General features: G+C 37.8%; 1 protein-coding gene across 3 annotated transcripts in view; it reads left to right on the top strand.

The window, feature by feature from the left end:
* Positions 1–24,391, top strand: part of NOL4 (nucleolar protein 4) — a 188,148-nt gene that overhangs the window by 89,846 nt on the left and 73,911 nt on the right. For all 3 annotated transcript variants that reach the window (XM_056485610.1, XM_056485611.1, XM_056485612.1), the window contains exon 6: positions 18,361–18,644. In XM_056485610.1, the coding sequence (XP_056341585.1) occupies positions 18,361–18,644 (284 nt within the window). The remainder of the gene's footprint in view (positions 1–18,360; positions 18,645–24,391) is intronic.

The raw sequence follows: 24,391 nt of genomic DNA on the forward strand, positions 1-24,391 counted from the left end.
GCATCTGTGCTTTACGTGTATGAAATGTATGCATGCTTGTGTGGTTTTTTGCAATACATACAAGCATATACACGTGGAGAGAAGTGGGGTCTTTGTTTTAATGAGGCCCATGAGTAATTCATGATAATATAACACTGAGAAAGTTAAAGACTTGTTTTTACCTTGTAAGATAGGTATTTTCCTCCTATCTAAAGAGTTTATTGCTGAAAAATCCCAGTAAACACACACTCAGTCTGCTTAAAGAAACAGCATATGTTATATTTGTCTGTGTGTCTATAGAGCTGAAAGCAGAATCATCTTGCTGATATGATAAAAGAGCACTGTGTTACCTTTCCAGAGTTTTGGGTCTATGGCATGGGTAGTTAAGGGACAGTGTTTTTTTTTTTTCTCCTCCCTGCCAGGACAGCTCAGAAAGTTACACACAAACTCCAGATTGGTTAGCATAGGAACAGCCTTCTCTTCAGACTTCTTTTTTTTTGGGCTGTTTTACTAAATAGTGAGAACATTGATAATCAAAGAAACTGTGTCTTCATTGCAGTTGACAAACTCAGTAGCCAGTGTGCATCTGTAGAAATAAACACAAATGGCATGGAAGCTTTAAGTCATCATTTAGGCTGGCTCTTGAATCTGTGGTGGACATATGGGTGTTAGGGATTCCACAGAAATGCCAAACAAAGTGGGGATCAGGGTAAGAGCAAATTCATCAAATAAATGCTTTTAATTAGAAAGAGTACTATGAAATTATTTCTTGATATGTGTCGAATTAAATCAGTGATTAGAAAGTCCCTTCTGTGATAGAAAACACACTGGGAAAGATTTGCCAGAGATTTCATTGTATATTTCCACCACCTCTGTGAGGATATGTTTTTGGCTGTTTATAGCCTTTAAAATAACTGAGATTGTTAAGTGTACAGATTTTCTACCTTGTGTGTTCTTTTATTAAATTAATTAACTGAAAAGTTGGATTTTTTTTTTTTTTTTTTTTTTTTTTAATCTAAAGGCAATGATTTGCTTCCATTTATTTTTCTCCAGCATTTAACTTGTGCTAAATGGAGTAATGTCAAACATTATCTTATTCTGTCTTCTACAAAGTGTATGATTTTAGGAAACTAGTCGAAGTTTTATTAGGACCTTTCACAAAGCGACTTGAATTTCTTATCTGCATTTCTAGACAAGAGTAAACAGGATTACATGCATGTGAGGAAGTGCAGTGGGATTCAAAGCATGCATCCAAACCATAGGATGTGTTCACACTCTCTTCCAGGGAAAGGGTGTGAATGTTCCTTGTAGCAGTGGGATTGCAGCACACAGGCACGTACAGTTGGTAGAGGCTGCTCACACTCAGAAGTCCAGGCCATCAAACTTGAGGAAATTCCTGTATTAACTATGTGCCAGTTAAATAAACTGAATTTCCTTGAGTTACCAGAAACTAAAAAGGGAAAGTTGACTCTACTTGCTGTATACAAAAATGCCAGAGTTTCTAAACTTTTTAAAAAAGACCAAAATTTGTGTTCTTCTGTGTTCTGAGATCTGTTGGCTTCCCTGCAGCAGTGGGTGAATCTTCTGCCTGGGCTTTTCTCTTCATTCCTTCCCTGCCCATCATTCCCACTCCCAACAGGTATTACACTCTTCCTCAGCTGCCTTCTCCCTGTTCCACTGTGTCCCAGTGTTCAGGCTGTCTGCTGGCCAGATGTTGAACTGGCTAACATAATGCTTTCTGATGTGTCTTTTCCATGCATAAAAGTTGGATAATTTAGTGTATATACTGATTCATCAAAACAAGGTTTTGAGTTATGACACCAAACAGAAAAATATTGTCAATAATGTGTCACTCTATTTCCTTGAAACATTTCTCACTATTGCAGAAATAGCCCCCAAAACTTGTGCAGCACAGCATCTGCCTACAATCTCCATTTGGATTTCATGACTAACAATTTGTCTCTCTCTCACTGAGATTCTCATTCAGGGAAAAACAGATTAAATGTTCAGAACTTACTGGGTGGTACACTGCACCTTGTAGAATCTGGCTGTCTTTTAACTTCCCCAAGTATAAAGCCACAAACTTTACTCTGTCCCAGAAGGAATCTTGCTACTTATATTCTCATTAAATCAGTAGCAGAAATCACACTTCTATACTATATATAGACTTCATATGCAATGTGTGTGTCTCTCTCCATATCAGAGATTTATTCTGCACATTTTAATAAGAAAACAGTAATAGTGATCATATTTTTTCTTGGTTGCAAGGCATCTTATTTCCTGAGGCATCTCTGCCTCTTTATTTCCTTTAAAATGTATATATATATATATATATATAATGTTTCCAAAGAGACTGTAAGTGGTCATTTTGATGGTAGCAGAAGTGGACCTAAATGAAAGAAGTGTACCTTCACTTGAAACAAGAGATTTAAATCTATTGAGTTTTTTATGTCTTTAAACATGAACTCAAATATTTTGATGAATTTTTTATTGTAAGCTAATCTGAAATATTTTAAACTATCTTTTATGCTTAAAGTTTGTCCTAATTTGAGACAATAATAGCCATCCACATGGGAAAACTTTTATTATTTTAAGTCTCCTTTGTCTTCCCTTTCCTCTGAAAAGTAGAACTCCAAAGCCGCTGATTGTGTGTAAATTGCATGAATTTAAAGAACTAAATTATTTCTCAGGCTGCACATGCTGGGTCCTATTGATTCTAGTGAGATTAAGTTTGCATGCATCCAAAGGCAGATTTTAGCCCAGTGTGTGATGTTCTGGCCAGCTTTCTAGCAGTAAATTAAAAAGTGTCTTCTCAGTGCTGTGCTGCTGGCTTTGTGGCTTACTGCATAGTAGGTCCTTTATATTAGCTGAAGAGCTAAGCAAAACAGCAATGCTTATTTTTAACTGGGTCAAACACAAAGGGGGGAAACCAAGAATTCCTGGGCAAGTTCTCTTTTCTAACAGTAGTTGAGATACTACATGCAGTCTATCTGGCAGCCCTAATACTGAAAGGAGTGCAGTTGTTTTTGTTGCAGCTCCATTATTCTAATTTTTTATGCTGTTATCCATAGTAATCTGAATATTTTTGTCTTCTCCAGAGGTTGTTTATCAGGTCATGACAGCAGGTGGCTATAAGGAAGATGAGAGAAACACATGCATCCTCAAGGACAATGCTACACTTTTTGGGTTTTTTTAGATTCCAAGTATCAAAATATCAATACCATTAATGCCAAAATTTCAATTGCAGTAGAAAGTTATGCAGTAGGAATCCAGTGTTTCTGTTGTTCTCTTGCCTGAAGAGTCCACTGGAAGCTTTACAGGGGATGAGAGAATGAATGTGAGCTCAGGGTATGAGTGGCTGATCTTTTCACATGTAGTGTATTTTATTTTACCTTTGCAAAGTCATTCCTGAAAATAGATTATTGTGTGGATCCCTTTAATGGTCTCTCTATGTGAATAATCGGTAATTTTGAATTTGTCATTTCTCTAGTTGTTGTGATTGAAATTGTTTTCTGAAACATGCTGAGGAGAGGACAACTGCTGTATGTGTGGGTTGATGGCAGCCACTGATTGCACCTGTGATTTGTGAATGCCTTCAGTCAGCAGCCAACTAAATGTGATCTGATCAAAACTATCATTTGGAAATTCAAGTCCAAGACTAAGAGTGCTGTGATATTCACTAATGTCCTTCCATTCTACTCTTTGCTACTATGTAAACAACTGAAGATTGTTTTTAATGGCTTCTATTGTGGCTACCACCTGGTGCATCAACAGCATCAGTCCTTTTTACTGTCTGCAAATGTGCTGTCAGCATAATTTCATGTCTGACACAAAAGTTCAGACTCTAATCCCTGTATTTTGTCTTGAATTCCTGCATCACCAACTGTGGTGTTGAGTTTTACAGGGACTCCTAGTGTAGGAATCTCCAGAAATTGAAGGTTGCAGTGCTGAAGTTAAAAATAAATCTTTCTTGGGAAAACAGGGAACTTAAGAATTGTACAATGACATCTGTATAAAAGGGGCTTAGTGTCAGTGATTTCCAGTGGTTTTCACCACATTATTCAACTGGTTTTGGTGTTTTTCGAAAATATTTTAAATTATAGCTGTCCCAGGTGTTCTTCAACAAAAGAAGATAATGTTGAAATTAAAGCAGTTCTGAGAAAATTTTCATATTCAAAGACTTGTTGAGTGAGCCTAAAAGGTTTTGGACCAATCTTTCAAAAGCTTCCAAGAGCATTTTTAGTGGGGTAACATTGACCCACAGGATCAGGAGCTAGAAAATCTCTATTTATCTGTTTGCATAAAGGGGAATGCCAAGAGTATCTCTCAGGTATTGCAGACTATTCTACAGAAGATGATAGCCTTAGACCACTTTCTACATGCTCCTGTAGTGGAGGTGCTATATTTGACACAGGGTAATAAAGAAAGGGTTTTTCTTTTAGAAAGACTGTGCTTTGAGTTCTCCAAAATATTTTTATTCACGCTTTGTAGAATCAAAGTTGATAACTGTTTCTTTGCTTAGACAGGTGAAATTTAAGTACCTGAACTGAAAGTCTATGTATTTTGAGCAATCCACCTGTGTCAAGAGTTTTCTGTATGCTGGAGCCTGTCACACTAACTTAATCAGGGGTAGTAAAGTCATGTTTTCCCCAGATTGTTTTGTAATTTGGGGACCAATTAAATATCAAGCTCTGAAATTTCTGATTATTTCTACATGCAGAATATTGAACAGTCTCAGCACACTGCCCTGCCTGGATTACCAGGTGCCATCAGCAACAAAACTTCATAATTAAATTTATGTTTGAAGTGCAATTAATTGATTTGATTGCAGTGTATTTACTTTTGACAGCTCTCCCTTAGGTTGCTGGGGTTTGTTGTTGTTGTTGCATTGGTTGTATTAATTTTTCTGATGGCAGTTATTTGCAGTTGCAGAAGAGGCAAAACCTGCTTGTATTCTGTGAAAGAGAATACACTAGGCATTTCACTCTTTTGAATGTTAGTCCTAATGTTTGCTCTTACATTGGATATAAAAGATAAAGCCCCCCCACAAGATTGTAATAGTTATTAGAAATAACATTCTATTCATGATAGTGTTGAAATAGTGTGTTTCAGCATGTGTGACTTTTCTGCTCTGTCCAGTGGTAAAAACTTTCCAACCAGAAGAAATAAGGTTAATCTATTCTCACACTCATTTTCAGATGCATATTCTGCTTCTATAAATTTTTAACCTAGCTTTTGAAAAACCCAGTTCTCTCAGAAATAGTTTGTAATAATTATTTAGGAAGATGATCAGTTTATGAAGGAGATGTTAGGAATTGCAAAGTAATAGTCTAGGATTTGAAAGAATTTGCCAGGATTCTGTTGTTTTGAGGGACATTTGCAGTTTAACTAAGCAGAAAAAAAGATTATTAGAAGTGTTGTTCATTCTCATAATTGTTTTATTGCAAACACTATATTTTCTAAGTTTTCTGGAAGCTTGGGAACAGGTCTGCCATACAGCTGTTTGTCATACATCTGTTTCTGTTTCTAATGTGCATTTCAATCAGATTAAAGCAGCTATACAATGCTGATCCTTTCAAAATATAAAGCATACCATGGGCCAAATAATCTTGTTTACAGAGTGTAAAGGGAAAACAAATTATAGATCAGATTTTGAAATATCTTCATCTTTGCTTCTCTATTTAAAATGACACCAAGGATATCTGTGAGTGCTCTTACTCTAGGCTTCCCCTTCCTCTCCAAGCTAGCTTTGCCACAGAGAAAATAATCTGTGGACAGAATTCTTGTTTTGCCAGGAGCAGCCTGCTGTTTTCCCACACACATCTGTTGAGCCAGCTCAGAAAATGGTCATTTTTTACAATTCCATGCTGCCCTTTATTCTCAGTCAATCCCATATCATAAGGAGGCCACGTAGGTTTTACACTTGGACTCTTTGGTGAGGTTTTATTCTTTCTCTTTTTAGTGCTCTTACCTTTAACAACAATTTGTACAGAAAAGGTTGAAATTTTAGTGAGAATAGGACTGATTTGCTGTGATTAAAGCATCCTTAAATGTCATTGGCAATGGTGCCTTACCAGTAGTGTAAAGCACAGGAAAAGCACATGCAAGTATTCTATGTGTGGACTGTCTCATTGCTGAATTTTCCTGGGCTAACAGAAGCCCTTAAGTGAATTAGAATCATGGACTAGTTATTTTATTTCCTGAAAGATCTCTCCAGTCTGCAAGGAATTGCAAAAGAGCTCATGGTTTCTCTATGAAAGGTGGTAATCTGTTTGCCTTACTTCTGGCCTTTTTGAGTAATCTGGTTTTGAGTCTAGCTCTCTGTAATGTGTCAAGGTCAAACTGACTGCCTTTAATAAGGAGAAAAGTTTTGAAAGTTTCAAAACAGTATTAAGTTCAAGAACCTGTAGGGTTTCTGTTGGCATTAGCTTTCCAGAAAGGAAGAGTAAAATGATAGTCTTCATGCAGAAGTTTTCAACTGCAAGAAGTTTTCAATTTTTAATCTTCCATTTCCAGTGCTGTTCATTACACAGTCGCATTACACTTGCTCTATTCCCACCCAAGCAGAGTCCACTGCATAGCACTGGGAGGGAAAGTTTGAAACAAGAGATGCATTGCTTAGTCAGGTGGCTTGGCAGTGAAAATTCCAAGCCCACAGCTCTGGTGAGGATTAGCAGTTGATATGCCAGAACTATCTGTCAGATCCTTTGGGATTTGTGAAGTTTCTGAGCTCTGAATCATGGTTACTTGGCCTGCCAGGAATATTGTAACAACTGACCAGCTAGCAAAATAATTCTTATTTTTTTGCTCAGATACCTCTTATTATAGTACCTTTTTAGCCAATGTGTAACCAAATTCTCACCTATATTTTGGGAATTGTGAAAAAAATTACTGACTTTGATGAAAAAAGACCATGGTTGATTCTTTTTTTCTTTCCCCTGAAAATAGTTTCTGCAGATGAAAAGGCATGTTTTAATTTTTTCATTCAGATTGGAAGTCAACATCTATAGGATTATGAGGCAAGTTGGGATTTAAAAGTGGTGGTTTTAAGGAAGGCAGAAGAGACTTTCTGGTGCCAAATTCCTCAAGTTGTGTACATTTGTGGATAGAGTTTGCAAATCTGCCATTTTTCAACCCAAGTTATATTACATATTTTGAGATTCTTCTGACTTGGGCCATATAATCCTTTAGTAGGAAGGAACATCAGCTGTTGTAACCTTCCAAGCAGATTCCAATACCTTGAGTATGATAATGCCTATACATCTCACTTGGCAGTTTTGGCATTCACTACTTGAAACAGATTTTTCAGATCAAAGGGAGGTCAATCATCAGCACTGCTTATTTTTCTGCCTTATAATTGTAGTCAGCATGCTAGAGAGGCTCCAAACAGGCTTGTGTCCTTTACCTCACTGGCATTATTTTTGTGTTCAAAAGTCATTGCTGACTTTTTAGCACTGCTGACTCTCACCACCTTTTACATTCTTTTGGTGGTGTTTGGGCTGCCACTTAGGCATGGGAGATGCTGAATTTTTTTAAACTTTCACTTGATCCAGTAAAAAATACAGTAGGAAAGGCATAATGGGTATAACCATTCAAAAATGGTTGCTTGCCAGATGAATAAAGGCCAAGTTTGTTCTCAGTGCTGTCCTGTGTGACTAGAACAGTGTTTTCATTTAAGCAGTGAGGAGACCACTTACTGTTGTTACCCATGGCATGCTCAAAGCAGGAAACAGTAATGCACATGCTGCCATGGACATTTATAAGCATTTTAAAGTGGCAGAATCAAAAGCAAACAGAATTGAAATAGGACATGTAATTTATATCCCTCAGACATGCTTATTTGCTGATGTTTGTAATAGCAGCTTTCCAAGCTATGGAATTCATTGAATTTCTGTAATAGAGTTGTACATTTGACTCACAGAGACTCTGTCTCAGCAAAACCATTAATTACATCACAGCCACTAAATAAGGAAAGAGCAGCCCTTATGGAGTCCTACACTTGCATATTTACAGTTCTGACTTCTCAGATTCACTAACTTCCACTTTCCTAATATATTGAGGAAGTTTTAATGCACTGCTGATAACACTAGAACTGCATAGAAGAACAAAGGCTGTAAGTTCCTACTTCTTATTCCACATACTTTTCTTCTACTTCTTCCCAATTTATTACCTATTTTTAAACTGAATTTCTGTATGTGAATGTCAGAGGCACTTGTTTTATTTTCTGCTGAGGTAGGAAATTTTCCTGAAAGCCTCTCTGTTAATGTAAGATGAGACAACTGAGTGGAAAGGATCTGACAGAATTGTTCCAGAGTGAAAAACAAATGTTTTACAAAAAACTTCATTTTACCAACATTATAAAATGAAAAGTAGGGGTAAAAAAAAGAAGAAAATAATAGGAAATGCTTTCACTTCTAGTTTTGAGGGGTTTTCATGTCCTCGCTTTTAGTATGCACTTGTAAGTAACAATAAAATTGCTTTAATTTAAGTAATACAAGTCCTTTAACTATACTTTTCTGTGTAAAAAACCAACCAAACCATAACATTCGATTGTAATTTTGAAATCCTGAACTGCAGAGTGACAAAGATGATCATGAAGAGTCTAATGAGTCTGAACTATTTGTAGAAATATTGTTACTGAGAGTTATGCTGTCAACTCAATTGAAGTATTTTTATTATTATAGAGGTACTCAGAATATTGGACAGACAGGGAACTTTTATCTCTGTTGCTCTTTGTTTTGTGTGCCTAAAATAGCAATTGGCAACTACTGACAATGTGCATAAATTACAAATACAAAATAAAGAATGCTTGCAAGTCTTCTTCAAAATAGTTTTAAAATAAAACTTGAAATACAATAATAGCATCTGTTGAACTTCAGCAGAACTCTAGATTTTTGTACATCTGAGAATGTATTCTCTCTTGGTTTTTTTTCTGGTTGGGTAGGTAAGATTTTTCCTTATTTCTACTCTGTTGTGGTCATCTAGTGACAAGCACAATATTAAAAGACAGATGATTTTTTATATTTCAAGAGGAGACTTCTACTAAGCTCTCTGTTTGGAACACAGCAAACAGGCAAATCCAGCAATTTGTACTGTAAAGTTTGGGGGCCGAAGTCAGAATGTGGATTAGATGTTGTTAAGGACATATGAAGCTCAAAGCAGCCATTTCTGTTCATTCTTATGGCTTCTCTCTCCTTTCTCTCCCAGTTTTACTGATGAAGGGAGTATAATGTGCCTTTCCATACCCTCTGCTCTTATGGAAGACTAGGCAGCAATTTGCTGAGGGGATGCAGAGCTGTCAAGCAGTTACTTATTTTGCTTGTGCTCTGGGCTTCACCCTTCCAGAAAAAAATACAGGCTGACATCACTGTTTGAATTCATTCAGCACACTAAAGCTGGTGGGGTATATTTTGAAGAGTTTATTAAAAATTCCAGGTTTGGGGGCATCCAGTCTGCACAGAACTTCTTCCACTGACTCCAACTCGATCTCTCCTCTTTGCTTTTGTCTTCTGGCAGATCCTGATGAAGTAAAATTCAACACTACACACCCACGCTAGGTTCAAATGGCAGATAAGTTTAACATAATTCCTTTCAGCCCCATTTCAGTTGCAGTTTTGGCACCAAACATGCACCTACATGTTACTCTTTGTCTGTTACTGGCACAGCACCAGATTCTTCATGCTGCCAGGAACAGTGGCAGGTGCTGCTTATGCTAAAGCATAAGCCTCTTCCTGCTGGACAAGGAAGAGGAGAGTGCAAAATCTCTTAGGTTACCTCTTTTTCAAAGAAAAAATTTCTTTAAAATTTCTCCCCTTGCAGGGAGACATACGTTGCAGACATCTCAAAATATGTTGCAGACATCTCAAACATCTTTGATGCTGATGTGTTCTCTGCAGGGTTGGAATTTTAGTGACCTTTAAACATAAGAGTCCTATTTGTCTGCCTGAGCCCTATTTGCCTGCCTGTCTCCCAGCCTTCCTCAGTTCCTAGCTTCTTATCAATAAACTGCTCTGCAGTCTGGAGTCCTCTTTGGGATGAACATGGGACAATACCTCTGGCACCCCTCATGTGCTGTTGGGCTGAGAACTTGTTCCTGCAGTGCTTACCCAGAGATGGAGCTCTAAGCCACGTTCTTGGTGCCAGATGACATCTTGCCTGTCAAATATGATTTTATATGAGTCATAAAAACTTTCAGAAGAATTGCAGTTTTTCTGCATAGAGAACTGCTTGATAGAGTCTTTGCCACAAAAAGCACCCTGGAGGTTTCTCCAGAATAAGGGGAAAACCAGGGATTTTTGCTCCCAGAGGCAGTAAGGGCTCTGTGTTCTGAAGTGCAAATGCCAAAGAACAAGGATGAGCTAGATACACAGTGGTAATAAGGCCACTGTGCAGCCAGTGAGCTTTCAAATTGGTTATTTATGTGTGAAGTACCCTCCTAATAGACATGCTCCTTCATCTCCTTGCTGTGCATATGCAGGGACAGTAGCTCTGCAGGCAAAAAAGTAAGCATGCAAGTCACTCATGAAGCTTTATAAATGAGCCCTTCTATAATTCTGTGACTGACAGGGCAGTATTATTTCTCTGATAATTGTTGATGTCATAGAGTGGCAGTTGTTCATTGCTCTTTTATTTAACATTATAATTGAATAAAATAGCTTCCTGTTTTGTGCCTCCAAGAAGAAGAGATGTTTACCCATGGAAAATTGTGAATTACTGAAATGTTTGTTTAATAATGAAAAAAGATTTACAGCCTGGGTAGTGCTGATTCCACTATGTATGTGCATGTGTATATCAGATTTACTGTACTCTTGTTGACAAGGCTAAGGATCAGCTTGCTCTGTTCCTTTTTCTTTTCATAAACTCATGCAGTCAGTGATTGTATGAAGTAGCTCCTGTCCTATTCCTCCACCACTGAAAAGAGCAGTAAGGAATTTGTTGATAAGCATCACTAAAACTGATGGATATTTCAGATTTAAATTCAATGCAGTGAGTTCCATAGCTGAATTCACAGAAGGCAATGCCATCAGGAAAGCATATATGTCAAAAGGAGAAAAATAATTGTTATTGTTATTGAGGTTTACTGAAGAGGACAATTAATACATATTCTTGTAATGGACCAAATGCAGTCTCACTGGGAATAGAGGGACTGAGGTCTGTGCACACCACTCTGCTCTGTCCTCTGTAAAGGCTCTTGCCCACCTCTTAATTCCTGTTCTTTGTTTCCTTGATACAGGACAGTGGAAACAGAAATACTGGCAGCAATTTTTTTGAGGAGCAGAGAGATTAGGGTGCTTGAGATTTATACTTTGAGGCTCAAAGAAAGACTGGATACTTGGAAGGAAAAAAATGTTGAGCATTAGCATGTAACTAGAAGCCACATCCTGCTCAGGAAAATTGCATTTGAAATTATTAAGGGCTCAGCAATCCACAGGAGGAAGAACTGTATATGCTTGCCTTATTCTCTTCTCTAAACATCTCCTAATAACCACTGATTAGGAGATAGCTTATTGGATTAAATGGGTTTTTTATCTGACCATTCTTATGCTTTATGAAATGGGAAGGTCTGAGATCACCTTTGTACCTCCATTAATTCAACCCCTGCTGTATATAACAATGTAAAAGGGAATGGAGATGATGAATAGATAGAGTTGATTTGTACTGGCTTTTAAGTTATGTATTAAACTTACACTTCAAACATGACTTGTGTTGTAAATGAAGCATAACCAAATACATAACTGTGACAAATTAGTATTAAACAGTCCTTGTGAAAAGTGGTGGGAGTGAAATGTGTCCTTGCCTTTTTATCAGTTCATTTAAAAAAGTCTCTATAATATTTTATGCTGCAGAAGTTTCTGTGAGTCAGCATTGTACACTACCTTTGCCTGATTCATGGTGCTGCTCTCCCAAAACTGCCTGCTGTCTGTTGCCACAAGTAGAGTATTTTTCTTGTTAATTCCCATTAGGAAGGTTGCCTTGGTGTAGTGGAATTGTGGAAGGAATGTGACTAGCTTAGTTTATAATGTTTGTTTATACAGCATATTATTTTCAATAAAGTTGTATTTTAACATAGGAAAATAAAGCACATGCATTGCTGAAGCCAAAGCTTAAGGAGACCAGCACAGTAACTCAAAATTTGTCTTGACTCTGCCACTCTCTGGTCTGCAGTACTACCTCTTGGAATTGACCATGTTCAAATGGATTTGGTTGCTAAGGGTGTAAGGTGGTGTTTTCGAGATCTGGGCTGATGGTATCCAGCCCAACAAGATGAAAGCAACCTTCATCATCCAGGATTTTGGTAGACAATCTCTAAGCGTGGGTGTTATGACAGCCTGCATTTGCACAGCAAGAAGTTTCAGTCTCACTCATCCCACTCAGCTCATTCACTTCCAATCTCCTCCTTTTAGAAGGAACAGTTACCCATCTTGCTGCTCTGAGAGATGCTCTGTCGACAGGCAGCCCACTCAAAATGTTCATTTAACCTGAGTGCCTGCTTCCTTGGAGTTTGCAGGCATCAGTGTCTGTCTGCATGTGGGCCCTCTCCCATCTCTGTTCCTCGGAGCAGAACGAACAAAGTGGCCCCAACAAGTGCCTTGTTCTTTTGATGTGATTAATTGAACTCATTATTACCAGGAGTGGTTTTGGTTTGTAGGGTCCCCTCATGTAGTCAGACTGTCTCAGAATAGCCAGAGGTGTTGTAAGGTTAATTGCCTTTCCCTTGTTTTTGGCTGGTTCCTGAGTAGGATAATTTCAGTGGAGCTGAAATTCTGTGTGGCTGTATGATTGCAGGACTGTGCCACACTACTGCTGTTAGAGCTGAAGCCCAGCATTGTGCATTACTGACTAGTAAAATATGTTTCAGGTAGCTGAAATCTCAGCTGTGTCATTTGTTAAAGCGTGCTCTAAATCTTAATTGCCTTCTCACCTGAGAGGTAATTGGAGAGAGGGTCAGGATAGATTCAGAGATTTGCTTTTATGTAGAATGGCTTGCTACCTCATTCCTAACTTACCTGCAAGGAATATGAAAATCCTGGGTGATTTAGAGTGTGAAATTGATAGCTAAGAGATCCTTTAGAACATCTGGAAGTTTTTCTCTCAAGGAGATAAGTGAGAGTATATATTTGTACCTTGGTTAGAAATTCACAGTACTTCAACAACACTTATATCAGAGTTCAGATCTTACATTTGTGCTCTCAGAAGACAAGTGTTTGATGAACTTGTTATTTCAGAAAGATTTGGTGCACAGTTCAACTTGCTTTCCTTATTGAGAACAGTGTTGAGCATTTGACATATCTGGTCTGGAGACATCTCTTTCTGGGTAGAACAACTGTATGCTAACTTGGAACAAAAGAATCTCTAATTCTAGCTATATATGTTGTTTGCCCATTCATAAATCTATACATTGCTTGGTAGGAGAACATTCCTATATATTAAGACCTAGTTTCCTGCTCTGAATGAGAGTGTCCTTAAAATACCACCAAAATGCCCCTGATAACCTTGCAGAATCTAAGGGGTACAGGGAAATTGGGTTTGGGCAGAGATTTAGGCCATGATAATGTGGTTATCTGTGGTAGATAATTGAAGTGAGGAATGCAATAGTTCCAAGCATCAAAACTCATACTCAGGATATCTGTTTTCTTGGGCTTTCTTTGGAATTGTCTTTTCTTCCTCCATTTCCAAATTTCCTTCAAAAGCAGGGAGAAAACTAACACAGAGATGACTGCAATGAGCTTGGAAAGCTCACAGCAGGAATCTGGAATTCTCATGTGTTCAAAAATAAAGCCAAGTGTCACTTTGTATCTTGCTGGTCTCAGTGGGATCTGGAAGGAGGAGCTGGAAGCTGTAATGCAATGTGATAAGACATTAATTTGAAGTAAAAATTTACTGTTTTGAGAATTAGAATCACAGAACTGCATAACAGGATTCCACTAGACCAGATTGCTCAGGGCACCATCCAGTCCTTAATCACTCCCAGAGATGGGGCATCTACAACTTCTCATGGCAACTTTTTCCAGCACCTCAGTAAAGCATTTCTTCTTAATACCTAATTTATACCTATTCTTCTTCAATTTAAAGCCATTACCCCTTGTTCAATCGATTACCTCTGACATGGAGAATAGTTGGACTGAAGGTCTCCAAAGGGTGATGCTCAGATCAGAGCACAGGATTATTGTGGAGCAGTGTGCAAGGTGGAAGAAGGGGGTGTTGGCACCAAGACGTTTAAGAAATATTGGTCCATGAGTGAGAAGTCTGTGCCTGAGCCTAGAAGGTGCCCTGAGTGGTTCAGCAAGAAGGTGGCTTCTCCCTGACCCAAAGATACCTTCCCACTGCTCTTAGAATGTTTTGCTGAGGGATGATGCTCTTAATCCCTGTAAGAGGATCTCTGCATAGGTGAAGGAGGCTCCAGTTCACTGATTATAGAAGTGAATAAGTATTTTGCAGACAGACTCTCAGGCTTAAGTAACAAAACCAGTTGTAGATTTACTTCCAGTCTTCCAGCATTCTGAGATAAGGGTTTGACAGCTGCACAGTTCCCAAAGACATGTCCTGCCCTGAGCAAGCAGCATTTGATGGTTGATTTTCTGTCATTGCTGATAGTTGTGGATAAAAGCAGTCCTGGGTGGTGATGAAGATGTGAGCTTATCCCACAGCCTCTTTCATGACTGCTCCAATACACAATGCAGGGCATGGGGCCCCTTTGCTCCCTCCTTTCTCAGTTCCAGTGCCTGTGGCAGCCTTCTCTGGAGGTCTTTCTATAAAATTCACCAAAGTGAGCCCAGAGAGGAAGGCTGTGGTTTGCTGAGCCTGCTGGGGGAGGGCAGCTCTGCACTGGGTTCATGGCTGCCCACGTGTGCTGGGCTGGGGTGGACATTAGCTCTGGGGTCCTCATCTCCATGGAGTTCCCAACAAGGAGCAGGGGCCAGTGGCCATAGCTGGACAAAGTCCCTTCTTCCCCAAGCTCTCCCCAAGCCACTGTGCTGGATGGAGGGGGTAAAACCACTTGGTAGGAGAAGAGGCTTTTGGCATTGGCAGTTCATTGTTGCTGAGCTGTTGTGATACATGAAGGTGAGGAAACTGTGAGCAAACTCTGCTCTCGATGTTGTCTCTGCTTTAGTGCAGCCCCACCCAGCAGCTGCAGCAGACACCGGAAGGAGATGAGGTCTCTGCTCCTGGCAGAGGCACTCACCACTGGGGAATGTGTTCTTCATGGGTCTGGTCTTGCCCCTTGGCATCCATGTGATGCCCCTGAGTGCTTGCAGTGCCTGCAAGGCTCCTGTGCAACACCCTCTTGCATCTTTCCCCAAGTCATTCCTGATGTGTTCTGTTTTTATGATGCCCTATGAGAAACTCTTGCTTTAAAGTAGCCTTATCCTTGGCAAAAATAGACAGCTGCCCAAGGAGGAGGAATGTACTGAACCTTGTAATCTGGTTACCTTGGTAACATCTGTAAGAAACTATTGCTGAAGCACTTTCTGTTTTTTCATCTCTTTTATGGAAATACATATTTCTGTTTACTTGACAAAAGTGTGATTTATACCATACCCATTGTAGCCATTCTCCTGACCATTATCTTGACAAACAAGTTCCCATCTCTAACAAGCAAGGTTAAATGTCTGTTAAAAAAAAAAAGATATTTGGCTTTGTAGTGGAAACTGAGATTTGTCGTCAAGTAGCTAAGGTTTTGCTAAGAAAAGCAAAAATATTATAACAACTTTTCTGTTGTTTCAGAGTACTATAATGCTTGATCACATGTACTCAACATGGGAATTCTTTTGAGTGGTCATGTTGTAGAACAAACAAAAGATTTTTTTTTCTTCTGTGTTGTAACATTCTCACGCATTCGTAAAATTTAGTTATCAACCATATGCCATACAGGGCAACAAAAAATAAGAAATTAAAGCTTTATTCCTAGGCAAAACTAACAGCTGTGCTTGAGAATTGGCTGTTCCTGGATCTAGCTCCTAGCACAGCTCTCATCATTCCCATTGAGCCGTCTGTGTCCTGGTAGTGGTTGCTCTGCCCTGCATGAGCCGGACACTTGAGTGCCAGCACGCAGAAGTTCCAGAGGGATGTGTGCTGCTGGGCAGGCAGTGCCCCCACCTTTTAGGTGGTTCTTTGGGTCCTCTGGTTATTCACTTGTTTCTGTCTTTGCTGCCAACAGCAGGGAATTTTCTGACCCCTTTAAAGGGAAGAGCATCTCCCACTCTGTGCCCCATTCAGTAACTGATTTAATTAATTTGAAACTAACTGTCACTTGTTAAACTGTTAATCGAGAAGCCAATTATCTGTTAACAGTCCTAAATACAACAGTAATCAAAGTGTTTGTTGAAAAAATATCTGGATTTCTTTCTGTTATCTCAGAGCTATAAAAACAAGTTGTAAATATGTCTATTTTCTTTTAAAAAGTATTATAATTCAGTTTTCTATTTTGGAATAGTAAAACTGCTTATTTATTTCTGAAAATATGTTTAGAGTTTTAGCCTTTTTTGATGTTTTATGGCCTTGAAGACATAAGTCTCAAGGCATGATAGATGGTTTATTAAGGATAAACCCTGATCTTTTTATTTACTTACATAGCTGAAATCGTCTAGCAGCATTGCTCTATTACAAGTTTGTTTTGTGTACATATTTAAAAGTCTTATTGTATAAGTGTTGTGTCTTTTATTGTATATACTTTGGTATTCCCAAGAGTTAATGTAAAAGTAATACCTACCAAAGCATAGTCTTTTTTTTATTTTAGCCATTAGTTATATAGCTGTTTTAGAAAAACAAAAAATGTTTCTTAAGTAAAATTATTCAAATTATTACTCTTAATCTGTATTGTTATGAAATTAGATTTTTTTACATGTTTACAAAACAAAGCAATTTTGAAAAATATATTTGTACTGCATGCCCAGTCGTGTATAAATTTATGTCATAAAAATGGTTTTTGAATGCAGCAAGTAAGAGAACGATGTATGATAGCTTGTCTCTGGCTTTCTAAGTATTTAATTGAATTAGATTACTACCCATTTATCCACTATTTTCTTCTCTTTTAAAAATCTTATCTGAGAGTGGTGAATAGTTGTTTTTACTGTAATAATGATGATGAGTCAAAAATTCAATTAATCATGTAGTTAAAGCATGAGTATTTCTGAGCACATCTGTTAAAGGATGTGCCCTGATGGGTTTTTTTAAATTCTTCATGGGTATAAATGTGTTTGCTTCTTTTCTAAACAACATGGAAGTTGTTTAGAAGGGCCCAAAAAAGATGCTATATTAAGGTGCCAACATATTAATTCATCCATCTCATTCCATATCTCCAGTTTCAATCAGAATACATTCCTGACTGCTGACTCCCCAGTTTTGTTTCCAGCTTCATAGTCTGCAATAAGCAAATGCTTGTAGAGCCCTGGGCAGGTGTTTGCACCATTACCAAAACCGTGTAAATTGTCAAAAATGAGGTGCTTTGGAGAACAAGAAGAGGGGAAATTGCGTGCCAAATTCTGCTGCCATTTAATTCTTTGAAAAAGAAAATGTTTTACTCGATAGTCTGTTGGCCAAAAGATTCTTTAGAAGTAAAGAAGGGCTCAGTGGTAGTACAGGTGGCAAATTCTGGTACTGACAAGAACAGGATACACAAATCCATAAGTATGTGAAGACACATATTAATCATACAATCCAGCTGTAAAATCTTAAAGCTAACAATAACACAGCCAGAGTTTTTGGATGGAGCTTTCAGGTTTATAATTTAGTCCATTATTTATCAGTATTTTTAAGTATATTATGACACACAATGAATGAAAGAAGTGAATGGGCACCTGAACAAAATGAAGACAGGATTTTTGTTTCTGGAATCTGCTCTTCTAGTATAATCTCTGCTGCCAGCAGTGAACACATCAGATGTATTTACACTGTATCTCTGCAAGAGGATATTTATGGATGTGACGTGCTCTTCTGCACTCTTAAAACCTGAGATTCAGATTCTCAGTACCATGTGCACCGCTGTTGATTTCAGAAATAAGTAATAGCCCACTAATGAGCATGGTATAAGAATCTAAATAGATCCATAGGTATATGGACAGACAGACTCATCAAGGCAGATTTTACCACTTTGTCACTAAAAATCCTTTGTGATTATCCTTTTTGTACACAGAGGTACTAAAGTGTCAGCCCAGACAATTTCCCTTTACTTAATAATATTTTATGGATTTACTTAAAGCTTTTACTTGCAAACATGGAGGAGTGTGTTTGTGCTTTTTGCAGAAATGTGCTGGTGCTAGTCATATAAACAGCTTTCATTCTGTTTTGAAAAAAAAAACCCATTGTGAATACATAAATTATGTTTAAAGTGGACAGAGATGATTATGTGGCACGTGACTGAAAATATATCTCTTTTAATAGATGATTCAGCTGCAGAGAGTTTTAATGGCAATGAGACCGTGGGACACAGTTCCAATGCTTCAGGGGGAACACACTGCAGGGAGATGGCAGAAACCAACAGTAATGGCAAAACAAATCTGGAGCAGGATGAGCAGCCTCTGAACCTGAGTGACAGTCCCCTCTCTGCTCAGCTGACTTCAGAATACAGACTAGATGATCACAGCAGTAATGGAAAGAACAAATACAAGACTCTCCTAATTTCTGATCTCAAGATGGAACGGGAGGCAAGAGAAAATGGAAGCAAGGTAAGATGCTTCCACATGGTCCAGATATGAAGCACGTAGTTCAGAAAAGAAAAAGATTTGTGGGGCCAAACTAAAGGTTATTCCCAGCTCAGCACTTAATGTGATGTGTCTAATGTTTGTCAGATCATTACCTAAATGCCATATGTAGATTTGTATGCTCTGTTACACATATATAATGCATACGTACATTAAATGTATGTGGATGTACATGGGTGAATACATATTTATAGGCAAATATATTATGTTGACACACAGGCAAAAATGGTGTAGTTCTCCATCAGACATGAATTTTATCAATCCATTTATTGAAAACTGTCTACATTACCAATTTTAAAAATATATTAAAATATGTATATAATGTGATACATATATATATATATAAATATGGAGATATATATGTATGTATATTTACAGATGGCCATCTCATCACATCTATTATGTATCTGTAGAATTTTTGTGGTTTAAATCCAGCTGACAACTAAGTACCTCACAGCCACTCACTCACTCCCCTCTGCCTTGGTGGAGTCAGGAAGAGAATGGAAGAAAGGTAAAACCTATGGGTTGAGATAAGACAGTTTAATAAATGAAATAAAGCATATTACTACTACTACTGCTACTACTATTGGTAAATTGTAATGAAAAAAATACAATAAAAAGCAAAAGAGGAATAAAAACCATGAAACACAGGTGATGCACAATACTGTTACTCACCACCCACTGACCAATGCCCAGTCAGTGTCTGAGCAGTGATTGGAAGTTTCTGGCCAGCTCCCCCCAGTTTATATAGTGGGTAATATTCTCTGTGGTGCAGAATATCCCTTTGGCCCGTTCAGATTCAGCTGTCCTGGCTGTGCTCTCTTCCAGCCATTTGTGCACCTGCTCCCCAACAGAACCTGGGAAATCGAAAAATCATTAACTTGGGGTAAGCACTGCTTAGCATCAACTAAAACATCAGTATGATATCAATATTATTCTCATACTTAATCCAAAACACAGAACTGTACCATCTACCAGGAAGAAAACGAACTCTTTCTCACCAGAACCTGGACAAAAATTAATCCATATGACTGTTAAGTATGGCCAAGAAAAATCCTACCAGTGGTTTATCATCATCTGAAAGGAACTGATTGGTTTCTTCATGATTGTGTTTTGTGGGCATCTAGCCTGAATTAAAACTGACAAGTTTGCTTTAAGAAGCTGTAATCCCCTGCGGGCTTTTGCTGTAGTTTCTATTATGTGGGTAAGGAGAAGCAAGGGTGTTATTTTGTAGATAAAGACAGATCATATAGATTAATTTAGCTGGCTTTCTAGGATGGTGTTCCTCATGAGAGTTGGGAGGGTGAAGAAATGGCACATGTCATAGAATTTACCCATTGATCTTACTGGTCACAACTTGGTTGGGTTTTTTTGTTTTTGTTTTAAATATATGTTAACCAACTGGCTTACCACTTCTACAGCAGCAATAATAGGATGTGAGTCCTGAATCCAAAAACTATTAATGCTAGTCACTAGCTTTCAGTAGCATGACACCATAGATGTACTTTGAATGGGCACATTGTTTTTACAGGGCTTTGAAACAGGAGTGTTAAAATCCTTAGGCATACTTAGAGAGATGATACATGACTGATATCTAGATCATGCTAAGGTTTTATCTCTTATCTTCATTGCCTGTGACGTAAAAATTAAAACTTGTAGTGTTTTTGTAACTTAAGTATCTAAGTTTTAGTGGGTAGAACAAAGGGAGACTGAATGGGAGACTGTTGGTCTTTCTAATTGCCATTAAGCAAACTGTGTATGCCAACACGTTTTCCATGAAATCTTTATGAAAAACTGTTTATCTGTACAGAATACTTATTTTTTTCTCACAGACTTGCATTTTATGGAAAATATTCTGACTAGCTCTAGTCTCTGCCTGTATGAACCCCAGTGCTGGATTCACTCAGTGCTCTGTGTTGCACAGTGGGTTCCAAATTGGCTGATGTGAACAGTACCTTCTTTTGCTTCAGGGCAGATTGTTCTAATGAACCTTTTATAGGCCCATCACCCAAATATTGACAGACACACAGGCTCTTTTGCCTGAGGTAAGTTGTTGCTTTTGCCATCACTCTTGCAAATACACAAATAAGCTTGGAAAGATGGGGAGGAGTCTTAATGTGAAACTCATTTATAGCTAAGACAAGAACATAGCCTAATGTTCAGTTTGCAATTTGAATCCGTTCCAAAAAATTATCTGAAAGTGTTAAAAATCTATAATGAATTGAGATGACAATCAAAACCATCTTATTCTTTACAAATTTTAAGAGGCCAGAATCATCCCCCACATCAATACATTCTTTCACACTTGCTGTCATCCTGCCCACTCTATATTGCCAACAATATGCAGATTTGTCTTCTCTTTTTTGTCCTAGTGAAACTCATGTTGATGCTTAGAGTTCATTTAAGTATATGATTAATTAGATATGCAGTAAAGATTATTAAATATAGAGTAAAGACTTCAGGAAGAACACAGTCTTGGGATAAAAAAAAAGATTGTTAGAGATTTGTAAGATGAGTTACGGAAGAAAATATCTGGTTTCTAAGTGAGGGGAAATATATTTCAATTATTGGGCTAATAGTGGAGGAAGAAATACATTATGCTTCCTCCAACTTCTACAATGTCCCATTTAACCTGTGAAAGATGTTACTCTCTTGGGATGGTCAAGACAGTGAAACTCAGAGGCAAAGGAATGGAGCTAATAAGATCTCTTGGCTGACATGTTCTCATAGATAATTTTATATCAGCTGCAGAATTTTGATCAGAAGAAGCTGTTGAGATAAAAATGGTAGTTTTTCCATCAAATTTTCTTTGAAAATGTGACAGCTAATAGGAATTAGGACAGGAAATATTTTTGAAAATGGTTACTTCTTTTTGGAAGTTACATTTTCAGAATATTCATCTTGTCTGTATCTATTTGAAGCTACTATATGCTTATGCTATAGGGAAAATTTGCTAAAATAGTGTGTCATTCTGAAAACATCTTGGATGTGAAAACAGGGATACTTAGCATTTTCCTAAAATCAGGCCTATGGACACAGGGGATGTAATCTGTGATTTGTAAGAAATGTAGAGTTTGGTTTTTTAATTATAAGTCCAGTTTTCTTGCCTGAAAAGACTGATGAATAACAGGGGATTAGATAACCCTGTGAACAACTACAGTATATTATTTAAAGAATGCTTGGTTCAGTTACTTCTGAATATGACTTTTAAAACTGGTGTTAGTAGCACTCTTTAAACAAGCATGACATTTCAGTGGACAGAGTTACTTTGAATCCTCAGTTCAGGCACTGAGTTTGTATGGTAATCTCTTCTTTTTCTGAAAAGATCATGTGCTGAGTGCAGTGGAGTGCCAAATTGTAACAACCTTAACATCTGATCCAAAATGTTTTACTATTCACTGAAAATTTGCTGTGCAAGGAAAAATGGGTTTTCATAGTGTTAAATGCATATATGTACACAAGTATGTATATGTGTATGTATATGTATATATACACTTTATATGTATGCTTTTATTAAGCTTATATTAGGGAACAGATCCTCCAATAAGACCTAGTTGTTCACACTAGCAGAAATTTCTTCAACCATTTAAGGCTAAACTGAAGTTTGTGAAATTTTGCATGGCTGCAAAAATATATATGTAACTTAACTGGGCTGGGTCTTTGTACTGCAAAACCCTAGAAAGTATTCATCAGCAAATGCTCTGCAAATGGGGTTCTATTAATTCAAATAGTGACATGCACATATAAATTATTTTAGATCATTACTTATGTGTGAGCCTGCTGGGTTTTTGTATGACCATCGTGGAGCCTCTGTAGCACTGAGATTTTTTTATTGGTGATTCTTTTGTTCGTGCTACGTCCTGTACCATATATTTTACTTTGGAAAGTCGTTATATAGCTTTATCTCTTCTTCATTATTTATTGCAATAAATACAGCAAACCTACTCCTTTAAAATGATTTCCCTTCTGCATTTGGATAACAAGGTTATTGTAATATAGTATGGGAAAACAGGCTTTTGAGCTCACCAGTCATACTTACATTGTGCCATTTTTTACCTGGATTAATAAATGGTTGGTTATGCCTGTATTGCAAGTAGTACTCCTAATATGCAAAAACTTCTTTGTGGAATTTCCCAGATATACATATATGCTGCTGATCATAAATACCTAGGAGATGCATGAAAATGATGTAACATGGACAACACATGTGCCCATTCTGTCCAGATAACTACTAATTGCAAACTGTAGGTTTTTTTTTCTTTCTGCCAGACAAAATTTCTGATAGAAAGTTGGACACCCTCTGGATGTATTGTAGGCTAACTTAATATGCATTTTGTTTAGCACAAGTGTGTAATTGGCTTCTTGAAGAATTGCACAAGATAAGAAATTTTCTGTTAAGTCTGAGAAGTAAAGCATAGCTTTAAAGAAGAGAACAGTAAATAATGATTGCTGCAAACCATTACCTTTAATTATAATACTGCATTCTAATGTGCATATCGTTATAGTTACAGTGGTTCACCACAATGCAGAACTTTTATGTAGTCTCTGAAACTAAAATCTTTCTGTCTCCTTTAATGCTGGCTTTTTGAAATGTTTCTCCATCTTTTTTCTACAGCCTGATGCAAAGAACAGTGTTATTGTCATGGGCTACTGCCAGGGGCTGTTTGCTTCCATCAATTGCAACTTCAGGCAGTGTTGTAATGGATGTACCTACACTATGGGAGGTTAGCCTGGCATGCTCTCTGCTTTTAATACAGGCTCCACCCCAAAAAAGCATTTAAAGGCTGTAACCTTGTGTGGCATCTGTAAGGCAGAGCATATATGCGGTCCTGAGTGAAGTCTAAAGTTCCTGCACAATACTCTAGTTAAAATTTAGTCATCTTCAGTGGTTAGTTCAGCTGTAGAATCTTGAAACATCTGCTTTGCTGGAGCTCATAATTACCAAGGGACACCAGGCATGACTGCCCAAGCAGCCTGACCTGTGTATGCAACTATACTGATAATCCTATTGTCTTCTGCTGGTGAATCCATCTGGTTTCCAGAAGGGCACATGAATTTAGCCACAGATAGACACCATTCTACAAGGAGTAAGGTAGAGCCTTGATGTATTTCTTCCTCACTCTCTTTCCTTTTGAAAGATGGGATTGCATCTTGTCAAAAGGTGGAAGGTCATTCCTTAAATCCAGCAAATATCATCACATCTGACATTGTGTTTCTGAGGCATGTGGAGTCACTGCCTGTCTAGTTCCCATCTGCCTGTGTTTCTGTCTGCAGGTTTCCTTAGGGAAATGGCCATGGTCAGAAAATAAGGGAGCATATGGCTTTCTCTAAAGCAAGTGGAATCCTTAGGAATTGCAGTGCACTTTCATAGAGACTGATAGAGTCCTGTGGAGAAATTTAGGAAGTAATTTATTTTTAAAAAATTGTTAATGAATTGTGAAACAGGTGTGCATCTACTTGAAGCAGGAATTAGAGGACTTTGGGAATTTGCATGTTATTAAGAACGGTGTTGGTGATGGTGTTTTGGGTTGTTTTCTCTTTCCTTTTTTACTTAATTCATTTTTTTTTTTCTTCCATCATCATGATTATTTATATTCAAGTGAAATAGACAGGTTTCAGCTGAATGAGAGCATTGTCATGTGGTACTTACATGAGATGGTTACCTCAGCTCTAAGCAGGAGACAAGCTGGAAAGGGTAAGATAGAATTGTC

Source organism: Oenanthe melanoleuca, chromosome 2 (genome assembly GCF_029582105.1).
Source record: "Oenanthe melanoleuca isolate GR-GAL-2019-014 chromosome 2, OMel1.0, whole genome shotgun sequence".
Lineage (NCBI taxonomy): Eukaryota > Metazoa > Chordata > Aves > Passeriformes > Muscicapidae > Oenanthe > Oenanthe melanoleuca.